Raw genomic sequence first — 13301 nt, forward strand, 5'->3', positions numbered from 1 at the left:
TTGTTCCACATCTCCAGTGAGGGAGGGAGAAGGAACCAGACACAGCAAAACCCCCTCCAAGCAGAAGGATGGACCTCACGTAACTTTTAGCAAGGCTGGGCCTTTACGAAGCCTGTGACAAGCGCATGTTTCTCTTGGCAACAGAGGGCCTTTCTTGCAAAAGATAATCTTGGACAAAACGGGTTTATCGCAATCCATGGGAAAGCACAATAATACACAAACACACACACGCACACCTTCAGTTCTGAGTTGACTCCGGCTTCCAACTTACTCTGTGCTCACCCAGAGGACAAAGCTATGATGCTGCGGTTTGACAAGGACATTTTCTACAAGACTGAGAAGATTCAGCGCTAGAAAGGAATGCAGCCTGCGTGAAGTGAGGAAAGAAATAAGCAAACACATACCGAGGGTCTGGAAGGGAACAGAAAGGGGGGTATTTTGTTGGGGGTATTTTGAAGTCTTTTAATGGGGTTTTTAATGGGGATTTTTAAGACATTGTGACCTGCCACAAGCCGGCTAGGGAGCGGCAGGAAATAAATCGAAAGAGGAGACATGGAATGGGCTCTAGGGTTTTCCAACCTCCAAGAGGAGACACGGAATAGGCTTCGTGGTTTTCCAACCTGCAGAGTATCAATTTGAAGGAACAGGGAGGGCTTACCGGTCAGTTCCTTCACAGAACCACAGAGGGTTAAGGGACAAAATAACCCCCCCAAAATAACCCCCTCCCATTTTGTGCTTACACAATGAGATCAGAAAGTAAGCTCACCTTGGTTGAGCTTTTTGGTTATAATGGGTTGGCTCCAGCTTGAATTGGTAGTTTCTACCAGTTTCTCCCCCCCCCCCACACACACACACAAAGAAGCTGATACACCAGTATCTTCCCCTAGAAAGTACTCACACAATCCAAGCAGCTCTTCTTTGCTTACAAAGACATGCCTGTGTTCCCAAAAAAATATTTATTACCAGAACAGAAAAGTGAAAGATGTGTCTTAAAAAAAAAAATCAGTGTCAGATCAGTGAAGCATCTTATGGGTAGAAAGTTCACACAGGTCAGGATGCTGCAGAACGACTAGGAAGTTTCACAAGAACAGCTTGCATGAAAGAGCAGCTTTAACAAAAGCTCACTGTCCCGCTCTTCTTAAATAATCCTCCGCTCCTCTCCTACCCTCATTCTTTTACTCAGATCAAAGTTTACAGTTCTATTCTGAAAAATGGATTTCATCAAGTTAGCCTTGAAAGCTGTCTGTGTTGTAGCCTTCGCCAGTTTAAACTGCTATACTCTTCAACAGGGGTAGTCAAACTGCGGCCCTCCAGATGTCCATGGACTACAATTCCCATGAGCCCCTGCCGGCGAATGCTGGAAGGGGCTCATGGGAATTGTAGTCCATGGACATCTGGAGGGCCGCAGTTTGACTACCCCTGCAAGGGCAGGATTTCATAGATTCACTCATCTGCAGCAGCCCGCTTGTGTCTTTTTGGCTGCCTTGTAACTATTCAATTCCACAACCTGTGATGGTCCTTCCGCTTTCTGCTCCAAAATTGTCGGCACCACCATGTCGAAGACAGTTTCAAAGAGATGGTCCACCATGTATCCAGTTTTAGCACTCGTTTCAAAGCACATCTTTTCGGCCGCCGGAGCATCTCTCTCATCCACCAACCTGTACTTCAGGATCTTCTTGTACAGAGCGACGGCGTCGTCCAGGTGGACTTGTCTTTTCACGTTGGTGGGAACGCAGCCGCTGACGGGTTTCTCGGATGGACACTCATCTTCTGCTTCTGGCAGGAAGGCGCAAGAGTCCGTGAGGTCCACTTTGTTCCCGACCACAGCAAAGAGGCAGTCCGCGTTGGCCGTATCTGTCAGGGCCAGGAACCGATCCTCCAGCTCCACGATGCTCTGCAGGTTGGTTACGTCGTAGGTGAGGATGACAGCAGCTGCTCCTCGACAGTACATCGATCCAAGACCGTGAAACTGCTCGCGTCCTAGAAGAAGAAGGAGGAGAGAAGGTTTTATATCCCGCTTTTCTCTTCCCTGAGGAATCGCAAAGCAGTTTACAATGGCCTTCCCTTCCTTTCTCCGCATCAGGTACCTCGTGAAGCAGCGAGGGCTGAGAGAGTTCTGAGAGGATTGTAAGTGGCCCAAGGTCACCCAAGGTCACCCAGCAGGCTTCATCTGGACTCTTGTTCTCCAGATATGAGTCTGCAGGAGAATCCAAGATTTCTCCAGATTAGAGTCCACTGCTGTTAACCGCTACACCACATTGGTGTAGAACGGAGAAGAAGTGCTGCATACTTTTAAAAAAGCTTTCCAAAGAGTACAGACACACAGCTTCTGTAGAAGAAGCAGCCATGAAGAAGAGGAAGAAGAAGAAGAAGACGAAGAAGAGGAAGAGGAAGAGGAAGAAGAAGAAGAATTGGTTCTTCGATGATGCTTTTCTCTCCCCAAAGGAGTCTCAGAGGGGCTTACATTTGCCTTCCCTTCCTCTCCCCAGAAGAGACACCCTGTGAGGGAGGTGAGGCTGAGAGAGCCCTGAGATTACTGCTCAGTCAGAACAGAAGAAGAGGTGGTTCTTATATGCTGCTTTTCTCTCCCCAAAGGAGTCTCAAAGCAGCTTACAGTCGCCTTCCCTTTCCTCTCCCCACAACAGACACCATGTGGGGTGGGTGAGGCTGAGAGAGCCCTGATATCACTGCTCGGTCAGAACAGCTTTATCAGTACCATGGCAAGCCCTAGGTCACCCAGCTGAATTGAACCCAGCATGCCAGATTAGAAGTCTGCATTCCTAACCACTATACCAAATTGGCTATACACCAAAGACTATACTTAGATACATATGCCCATGAAGCTGCCTAATCCTTCATGACACCCTTGGTCCTTCAAGGTCAATATTGTCTGCTCAGACTGGCAGCAGTTCTCCAGGGATCTCAGGCAGAAAAGGGTCTTTCCCACCACCTGTTGCTTGGTCCTTTCACCTGGAGATGCTGTGAACTGAACCTAGGACCTTCTGCATGCCAAGAGGATGCTCTATCACTAAGCCATGGCTCCTCCCCAACATAGAACAAGCCAGCAAGTTGTGTAACCCAGTAGGCTGATTACAGGGACATGCAAATTCTTCGTAGGCCAAGGAAGCACAGCTATGCCTAAAACAGCCCTCAATCTCTGCTAGTGGAATGGAGGAAACCAAGTTCCTTTGCTCTCCCTTCCGTTGTTGCTGAGCCATCCCTCACCAGTTTTATGACACGCACACCCAAGAGGCATAATTTAGGCCAGTTCTGCAGGGGGCTGTTCCACCAGGCCTACGGCTGGCGCCAGAAGTAACATCAACATTCTGGTCTCCCTGGCCAAAACATCAATCTGCCATCAAATCTCGTACTTAAATTATCTCTCCCTCTCACTAGAGCAGCCTTTCTCAGCATTTTTACCATTGAGAAACCCCTGAAACAGTCCCCAGGCTTCGAGAAACCTTAGAAGTGGCTGAATCGTGCAGAACGTGGTTGGGAAGCAGAGCTGTGGACACGCCCACCTGGGGCCCCTCCCCTTTCCACCCCCTCCATGCCCATCAGCGGCCATTTTGGGAGGGAGGTCGTTGACATGACCATATATGGTCATATCCCCCGATAAATGCTTAAAAAAATAAAAATACCAAAAATTAATTAAATTCCACCCATTCAAGAAACCCTCCCAAATCCGTCAAGAAACCCAAGGGTCTCAAGAATCCTGGTTGAGAAAGACTGAACTGGAGAGAAGGAAGTAGTTTCTGGACTAAAACATGGTCTATAGTCAAATTAGGATTTTAACACAGATAATTATTTATGACTAGGGGCCAAGCCCGTTGCATTCAGGAATACAACAAGCACTACATTGGGGATGGGTCGGATGGAAGAACTCTGCGAACAGCCTCCGCCACCCCCCAAATCCTGGAAAGGCTGCGGGCTGCGGGCTGCTGTTAGGGAACTCACCGGCAGGGGCAGCTCTCATGCGGCAGGGATCTGCAGCCTCCGAGCCTCAGAGGGAAGTGGAAGGAGGAGGGGGTGGTCAGTGGTGGGGGGCGGAAGGTGATTGGCTGGCCACTGAACTGACAGGCAAGCCGGTTGGAGGAGGAGGCACTCAGGGGCAGGACAGCCACCCTGAGTGGGCGTTAAGCACTGATTGACACTTAAGCCATGAAACATACTCCTCCTCCAAGCCCTTACCAGAAATATATTATGTGGAACAGATTATTATGTTACTTAGTTACATATTTGTTGTTATTTGCCCTGAGCCTTTGAGGAAGTGCAGGCTATAAATAAGATGTTGTTGTGGTCGGTCGGAACAGCTTTATCAGTGCCATGGCAAGCCCAAGGTCACCCAGCTGGCTGCATGTGGGGGAGCGCAGAATTGAACCCGGCAGGCCAGATTAGAAATCGGCACTCGTAACCACTACACCAAACTAGCTTTCAGAGTTGGAAGGGACCCCCCCCCCAGGTCATCTAGTGAAAACTCCTTCAGAATGCAGGAAATTAACAACTACCTGCCCACCCATAGTGACCCCAATTCCATGACCCCCCCCCCCCAAATAACCAGAATCCCTGACCAGTACAGCCTGGAGGAAATTTGCCTCTCGATCCCAAAGTGGCCATTGGCATTTCCCTGGGCATGCAAGAAAGGGACACAAGAGCCAAGCATGCACCCAGTCCCTTCTGCCCACCCACTCACAATCTGCCTAAATTCACTGAAATCAGCATTTCTACGCGGTGGCTCTCTGGCCTCTGCTTTTAGGGTTTGCTAGAACGTAGGCTTCGACACGTGTCCAGCGTTGGGGCCGTACTGGGTTTCTACGCCCATGACGCAATGACCGACCGGCAAGCTGCCAGGATCAGTTCCAGATTTAGGAACTGCTAACAGCAGCAGGGACCCTCCAAGAGGGAAGAGAAGCTGTGGTTCAGTACCTTTCACCCAGCTTGCGCTGCTGCCTCTTTTAGACCTCTTCCCTACTCCCTGCCGAAGGAGGCTCAGAGCCACTAGAGCACTGCTAGAATGTTGGCGATGAAGCCAAGAGACCAGCATGTGATCGGCCAGGGCTGGAAACAGGAAGTGAGACGAGCCTTCTCCAGGGAGGTCTTGCAAAAGGTCCCGCATGCCGCTCTCCAGACTGGCAGGAAGCTGCACGGGAGACAAGTCTGGCAGGCTGAGAGCAGACGCTTAAGACTCCTTTACTCAGCTGAGAAGGAAGCTTCGCTCCCCTAAGCTGCAAACTGAATGATTCACAGGCCGGCCTTGAGCGCCGGAATCTCGATTTCCAGCTAGCTGGGGCACCTCACAGGGAGCTTCTAATGGAATGACAGGACTCGGTTTTGCAGGCAGGCCACTCTGCGGCCCTCCTTCTCCCTGGCTCTAGGAACCAGGGCAAGGAATACGGGCGTGGGGCCAGATTCTTACAAAAGTTTTACCCTGAAAAATCCGAAAGGTTATAACATATGACAATACATGGATTCGTTTTAAAAGAAGGTGAGAAACACTAAAAGGTCTCCCTATTAGCCTCACGTGTAAGATCAGTTCAAGAGTGCACTCTCTTTTATCGGATCGTGACCCTCAAATAACCGAAGGCATTGCAAAATTCCTTCTCGGGATTTTCTCCAAGGGATCCGGGATTTTATATGGATGTTTTATTATGATTACGCCAATAAAGGTAAAATAAAATAAAATAATCAATTCAATAAACATTATAATAATTTAGTTTATATCCATTTTAACCTTCTGGTTCCTTGACTCAGGTTTTTTCGTGTTCAGTATTTTCTCCTTTTTTTTCTGGGTGCTTCTGTAGCTGGCACCAAACTGCCTGCGCTGGAGAAAGATGGTGACATTCCAATTATGTGCTCAAGTGAAGTTAGTTTATGCAGGGATCCTAGGCTGGGGGGGTAAAAGGTTTGGGCGCTCTCTCTCCCTCCAGGGCAGTGGTTCTCTCAACCTTCCTAATGCCATGGCCCTTTAATACAGTTCCACACGTTGTGGTGATTCCCAACCACAAAATTATGCAAGGGTTCTTTCACAGAAATTAAACTGAAACTGACCAAAGGCGTGAAGATCTATTGTTCATGATTGTATAGAAATTGGGTTTTTTCCCGGGTTTCTCAGTTCAGTTCTGCCTCTTGCCCCACCAGGCCCATCTCGCTCTTTTCTGCTGCTCCAGGCAGACGAACGCTCTATCTCGATCTACCCCACAAGGCCGTTGTGTGGATGGCGCCCCTCTGGCCAAGCTGCTTGCTCTGCCGCGACCCCTGTGAAAGGGTCGTTCGACCCTCAAAGGGGTCCCGACCGACCCCCAGGGAACCACTGCTCCGGAGCATACTGCCAAGCTCTACGGGTACAGGATTGGGCCTAGCACTTGACCCTTGCAATCTAAGCATTCAGCAAATCGGCCGTAACTTCCACAGGGGTGTGGGAACAGGAAGCTACACACTGAGTTCTGAGTCCAGGCAGTGCAAGTTAAAAAGAGGAGTATTTTTAATCTTCAAGAAATTCCCATACAACACAGGGAAGAGCTGGTTTTGAACCCGGTTTTACGACCCAAAGGAGTCTCAAAGTGGCTTACAATCACTGACTCCTCCTCTCCCTGCAACAGACATTCTGTGAGGTATGTGAGGCCGAGAGGGCTCTGAGAGAATTGCAACTGGTCCAAGGTCATCCAGCAGGCCTCGTGAGTCTCAAAGTGAGTTACAATCACCTTCCCTTTCCTCACAACAAATGCACTGTGAGGCAGGAAAGGCTGAGACAGCTCTGAAAGAACCGTGACTGGTCCAAGATCATCCAGCAGGCCCCACGAGTCTCAAAGCGACTTACAATCCCCTATCGTTTCTGTCCCCACAACAGACACCCTGTGAGGTAGGTGGGTCTGAGAGAGCTCTGAGAGAAATATGACTGGCACAAGGTCACCCATCTTGCAGCATGTTGAGAACCAAACCCAATTCTTCAGATTAGCATCCACCACTCTTAACCACTATGCCAAACTGGCTCTGAGTAAAAGGGAGCAAAATTTTAATTGACTTTCTAATGAACTCCACCCAGACACATGAAAAACACTTCCTAAAGGACTTGCTAATGAACTTGAACCAAACACAGGAAAAGAGCTACCTACTCTTTTCTACTCTTCCTACCATCCAGCCTCTGTGAGACTCCAAGGTAAGCAAATAATGTAGTATGTGTCTCTCTCTCACACTCACACACACAACTGAGTAAATAAAAGGCCCAGCAACTGTTCACACACTCCACACTCTGGCACAGAGAGATCTTGCCGTATCCTACCTCTGAAGATGCCAACCACAGTCCCTGGAGAAACACCAAAATTACCAGACCATGACCCCACGGCCTGGAAAACCCACAACAGCTGGTTACCTTTGTATCTGATTTCATAGCAATAGGACAAATTGCCTCCATTGGAGGATGGACTCATTTTTCCAGGTTGTATAATGGCACAATGCCCAAACCAAAAAACCAAAACATATTGTGAAAAGTGGAGGAGTGGGGCAGGACCTACTCAGTGTGGACCACTTACCTACCCAAAGTAATCCATCCGGAACTCTCCGGGACACCCACTGCTTGAGTCATTCAGCTGGGGAACTCGTACAAGTCACACTGTACTACTGGAGGATACAAAGGATCTTTTGTGTGCGGTTTTCTAAGGAAAGATCTCGGTTTAAAGGAGGTATTATTTGTGGACATGTGAGCCAAGATCACCCATCAACAGGAATCCTCACATGAAATTGTTATTTATTATACTGGCGTAGCATGGCCAACTATTACATGCGCTGACCTGGATACCCCCAGGGCAGGGGTGGCCATACTGTGGCTCTCCAGATGTCCATGGCCTACAATTCCCATGAGCCCCTGCCAGATGGCAGGGGCTCATGGGAATTGTAGGCCATGGACATCTGGAGAGCCACAGTGTGGCCATCCCTCCTCCAGGCTAACCTGATCTCTTCAGAGCTCAGAAACTGAGCAGGATCATCTCTGGATCGTACTTGGATGGGTCCACGGTTGCTACACAGAGGCAGGCAAATGGCTAACCCCCTCTCAATGTCTCTTGCCTAGAAAACCCTGTGGGGTCGCTGGAAGCAGACCGGAACTATGAGGGCATGTTCCACCCCCAAATGATTCCGTGTTCCGTTTCCTTTGACAGCAGAGAAATCAGCAAGACCCTAGTCCTGCCCACAGCTTCAGGGTGCGATTTAACTGACTTCACAAAAGGAGAAGTTCAGAAGAGCTACCAAGTTTATTTTGCGATATTATCTGTTCCACTTAATATATTTCTGGTAAGGGCTTGGAGGAGGAGCGTGTCTCATGGCTTAAGTGCCACTCAGAGCTTCACACCCACTCAGGGCGGCTGTCCCGCCCCCCGAGGGCCTCCTCCTCCAATCAGCTTGCCTGTCTGTCCAGTGGCCAGCCAATCGCCTTCTGTCCCCCACCCCTGACCGCTCCCTCCTCCTCCTCCTCCTTCCCTCCGAGGCTCGGAGGCTGCAGATCCCTGCTGCCTGAAAGCTGCCCCTGCCGGTGAGTTCCCTAACAGCTGTCTGCAGCCTTTCCAGGTCCTGGGGGGAATCTAGCTCCCATTGTATTCCTGAATGCACCGAGCTTGGCCCCTAGTATTATATATATAGCGCAGCTCATCCTTGTGTTTCTTAATCCGTGCTGAGGACTGTCTCAAGAAAGTTACAAAACTTATCTTCTAAAGGCCTCCAGCACCGTGGATGGCATCCAAGACAGGTTCCCTTGAAGGAAGAACACAACACAACTCCCAAGGACAGTTCACGTGGAGGGCATTGGAGGCATAATTATTTCGACAGTAGAAGCGACGTAAATGTAAAACACATTCACTGAACTCAGTGAGAAGTCACAACAATGGCCTGACTCGTGCTCCACCTCCACAGGTCTGACAGAGCTCTAACTGTCCTGCTTACTCTGAACAACCATCTTCTTTCATATGTTAAGGTCACAGGGAGAGGCCCTCCTGACTCGTCCCACCAATCAAAGGTCTTTTGGCGGGTACTCGAGACGGGGCCTTTTTGGTGGCAGCCCCACAATTATGGAACCACCTGCCTGGGGAGATGTGTCTGCCCCCTTGTTTTCGATCCTTAGGAAGCAGCTGAAGACGGTTCAATTTGTGTTTGGTTACGTTCACTCGACGTTTCAGATTTCTGTTCTTAGGGTGTGAGCTGCCCTGAGCTCCATAAGGAATAAACAGGTAATGTTTTCAGTGACTCAGTAACTCTGCAGCCAGCTGTGGCTCACCCCCAACAACCACAGGGAGGGCCTGCTCTAAGCACATGGCTTTATGTTTGTATGCAGAGGGCTTGTATGCATCACTCTGCGATGGATGAAAGGCCCTGGGAAACGGAAAGAGAAATCAAGCCTCTCTTCTGCGTCCCCAGCCAGAACACGAGCTCCTGTCTTCTTCACAGCTTGTTCTGTGGTTACGTTATCTAGACTGTGACTCCCCTGGCAGGACGCAGCTTGTTCATTTCCTCGAGTGATGCGTTTCTTTTGCAATCCCAACCGTTGCAGAAACAGTGGACTCCATGCCAGGGCTGCTGTATGCCACGTGGCCTTCGTCTCCCTCGTGCAATAAGGATAGGCATTGTTTTTTTAGCACGTAGCGCACCCGTCTCATCGGATCTTGGAGGATAAGCAGAGTCGGGCTGGGAGAGTATTTGGATGGGAGACCGCCAAAGAATCCCTCCGCTGCATCATCTCATCTGGAGAACTGGGTTTGACTCCCCACTCTTCCCCCACATGCAGCCAGCTGGGTGACCTTGGGCTAGTCAGTTCTCTCAGAGCTCTCTCATCCCCACCTACCTCACAGGGTGTCTGTTGTAGGAAGAGATGAAGAAGAGTTGGTTTTTATATGCCGCTTTTCACTACCCAAAGGAGTCTCAAAGGGGCTTACAATTGTCTTCCCTTCCTCTCCCCAGTATGAGCACTCTGTGAGGCAGGCGAGGCTGGGAGAGCTCTGACAGGACTGTTCGGTGAAAACAGCACTATCAGGACTGTGACAAGCCCAAGGTCACCGAGCTGACTGCATATGGAGGAGCAGGGAATCGATCCCAGCTTGCCAATTATCCACTACAGCAAGCTGGTGATTGTAAGCCTCTTTAAGACACCCTTCAAGTACTAAAAACCAGGGTACAAATAACCCAGCTCTTCTTCATCTTCTTCTTCTTCTTCTTCTTGCCTTTGAACACCCCACCAGGATCACTGAAAGTAACATGTGATTATGCCAAAAAATAAAGAAACCTAAAATACACAGTACACATTTCGGGATTGACTGACAAACTACAAAACCAAGGCTAACCACGGATGTAACGTTACCAAAAAAAGGCCTACCTCACAAGGTCCATATAAATGATGTGTGTTCCACACCTCATTGGGCAGCACATCTACTAAGTATTCATGAGCCAGTGAAGTGACATGTACCCCCCGGTTGCTCTCAGAAGACCAGCTGTGGCTCTTATAAAGGCTCTTACGAAGAGGCGTGGGTTACCCAAGGGGGCAGATTTGAGGGGCAGCCACATCCTTTCTCCCCTGTTGCTGCTCATTTGCTGCACCCCACCAGCAATCTGGACCAAATTCCCAACCTCCCTCCCCGCAGCACCCACGAACTGCTTTAAGGACTCCACTTGACAGTTCCCGACCAATCACAAGGTTCCTTCTTCTCAAAAGGGTTGAGGTGAACCAAAATAGTAGCCATGAGAAGAAGCAAGCTTTCAATTTCGGGACACCATACAGGCAGGGCTGGCCAACCTGTGTCTCTCTAGATGTCCATGGACTACAATTACCATGAGCCCCTGCCAGCGAATGCTGGCAGGGGCTCATGGGAATTGGAGTCCATGGGCATCTGGAGGGCCACAGTTCGACTACCCCTGATCTATGGCCAAAGCCAGCCAGCCAAATGTTCAAGCACTATTTTATGATTCAGTAGTAGATTTTTATCTAGGCCTTCCTCTAAGGAGCTCTGAGTCGCTTACACACCTGGCAGGTCAGAACATTATGTAGAGAGAATGAAAGGCCTATAAACACAGGGGCCTAATGCTCCAAGTATCGCTCACTCGCTTTCCAACAAATTTGGACTGACCACAAAAACGACAGCTCTGTTTGCTTAAACTCCTTGCTGGAATCTGCCTTCTCACGGGGAATATGCAGCCTCGAGGAACGGACGTGTCCATTCAGAGGGGTAAGATTCTGAGAACCAAAGTTGACAAAGGGAGAGCACCGGGCGGGGGTAGTGGTTAAGAGCAGCAGCCTTCAATCTGGAGAACTGGGTTTGATTCCCCACTCCTCCATGTGCAGCCAGCTGGGTGACCTTGAGCCAGTCACGGTTGTCTCAGATCTCCCTCAGCTCCACCCGCCTCACAGAGTGTCTGTCATGGAGGACGTAAGGGAAGGCGATCGTAAGCTGCTTTGAGATTCATGAGGCCTGCTGGGTGACCCTGGGCCAGTCACCATTCTCTCAGAGCTCTCTCGGCCCCACCTACCTCACGGGGTGTGTGTCGAGGGGAGAGGAACGGAAGGCGACTGCAAGCTGCTTTGATAGTAGTAGTAGCAAAAAGGAGGGTACAAAAAAACAGAGCTACTTCTTCCCAAAAACTTTCACTGAAACTGCTGTTAGTCTACAAAGCAGGCATTCTGAACCAGGATTTTGGTTTCTTGGCAGCCCTGGCAGGGTTCCCTGAATTGGTGGGAGTTAGTTAATGTTTTATATGGTTTTTTTTAGTTGGTTAAACATTTATCAGGTGATATGATCATATGAGCCTCTTGTGGCGCAGAGTGGTAAGGCAGCAGACATGCAGTCCGAAAGCTCTGCCCATGAGGCTGGGAGTTCAATCCCAGCAAGGCTCAAGGTCGACTCAGCCTTCCATCCTTCCGAGGTTGGTAAAATGAGTACCCAGCTTGCTGGGGGGTAAACGGTAATGACTGGGGAAGGCACTGGCAAACCACCCCGTATTGAGTCTGCCATGAAAACGCTGGAGGGCGCCACCCCAAGGGTCAGGCATGACCTGGAGCTTGCACAGGGGATACCTTTACCTTTACCTATGATCATATATCTTCATGTCAATGTCCCTCCCCTCTCAATGGCCAATGATGGTCCTGGAAGGGGTGGGAAGGGAGTGGGCGTGTCCACAGCTGTGCTTCCCAGCCATATTCTGCACATTCATGTCACTTCTGGGGTTTCTCAAGGCTGGAGAGTGTTTCAGGGGCTTCTCAACAACAAAAGAAAATTGAGAAAGGCTGTTCTAAGGTTCTCCTGCAATCAAATCCAAGTAAAAAAAACTTCCAAAACCCCCCAAAGTACTTAGCCGCCCTGTGCCAACAGCAGACACCCCAGAACGTTGCCTGGCCTTTCCCCGGGGGCCCTGGGCTCCTTTCTGAATCTTCTTGAGGGTCCTCCAGGGCTGCAGGAGTTCTGTCCCCCGGAGGGGCAGCGAATGCCGGCAGGGGCTCATGGGAATTGTAATCCACGGACATCTGGAAGGCCACCGTTTGCCCACCCCTGCTCCAGGGTGTTGAACTTCACCCGGCGTCCCCTCGGTGCCCAAAGCGCCTTGGGGCCGCTCTCGACCCGCCTGGCCTCCCTCGCGGGGTCGTTGTGAGCTGAGAGCTCCCAGCCCCCTAGCAGAAGCCCCCCCTCCCCCCGAGGCGACCCTTCCGACCTGCCGTGTCCCAGAGGGAGATGTGGTGCGGCCCCCACTGCTTGAGGAAGAAGGCGCCGCCGACGGTGCTGACGGTGCCCTGGAAGCGGCGCTCCATGTAGCGGTGCAGCAGCGACGTCTTGCCCACGTTCATGTCCCCCAGCAGCACCACCTTGCCGTCGGGCTTCATGCCGCAGGCCGCGCCGCCGCCGCCGCCGCCCCCTCCGCCCGGGCGGCCGGAACGGGAAAGAGCCGGGCGGGTCCTCGGAGACCTCGCCGCCCCGGGACGCGAGTTGGGAAGTCGGGCGAGCCGAGCCGAGACCTCCGGAGGGCGCTGGGGAGGCGAGGCCGGCCCAGGAGAGGAGAGGAGAGGCGGGGTGGGGCGGGGCGGGGAAAAGGGCCGAGGTGAGCCGAAGCCGCCGCCGTCGGGCAGCCCAGCGCCTTTCAGCGGCTCCCGCGGAGAGGCCGCCGTGCTGCGCGCCGCTTAGGGCGCCCGTCGGGGCGGCGGAGGGGCGGCCGGGCGACCGCCGAGCACGGGAGAAAGCCCGCGGGAAGGAAGGAAGGAGGAGACGGCGGAGGCGCCCGCGGGGCAAAGTGGTTCCTTTGTGGGCAGAGACACGACTTTGTTCCCTTTACCCTAGAAG

General features: G+C 51.2%; 1 protein-coding gene across 1 annotated transcript; it reads right to left on the reverse strand.

The window, feature by feature from the left end:
- Positions 1-941: 941 nt before the first annotated feature.
- Positions 942-12967, reverse strand: RAB20 (RAB20, member RAS oncogene family). The gene is made up of 2 exons (XM_077314479.1): positions 12679-12967; positions 942-1980 (listed from the first exon to the last, which is right to left on the reverse strand). Exons 1-2 carry the CDS (start codon positions 12845-12847, stop codon positions 1448-1450), a joined length of 702 nt encoding a protein of 233 aa, XP_077170594.1. The 5' UTR covers positions 12848-12967; the 3' UTR covers positions 942-1447.
- Positions 12968-13301: the final 334 nt, after the last annotated feature.

This window comes from Paroedura picta, chromosome 1 (genome assembly GCF_049243985.1).
Source record: "Paroedura picta isolate Pp20150507F chromosome 1, Ppicta_v3.0, whole genome shotgun sequence".
In the NCBI taxonomy this organism is placed as follows: Eukaryota; Metazoa; Chordata; class Lepidosauria; order Squamata; family Gekkonidae; genus Paroedura; species Paroedura picta.

Bases quoted from the DNA above. Each gene is read 5' to 3' on its own strand.
- RAB20 (XM_077314479.1), bottom strand. From the start codon at position 12,847: ATGAAGCCCGACGGCAAGGTGGTGCTGCTGGGGGACATGAACGTGGGC. The intron at 1,981-12,678 runs GTCGGAAGGGTC...TTCTTCTTCTAG, and splicing joins CTCCCTCTGGGACACGGCAG to GACGCGAGCAGTTTCACGGT.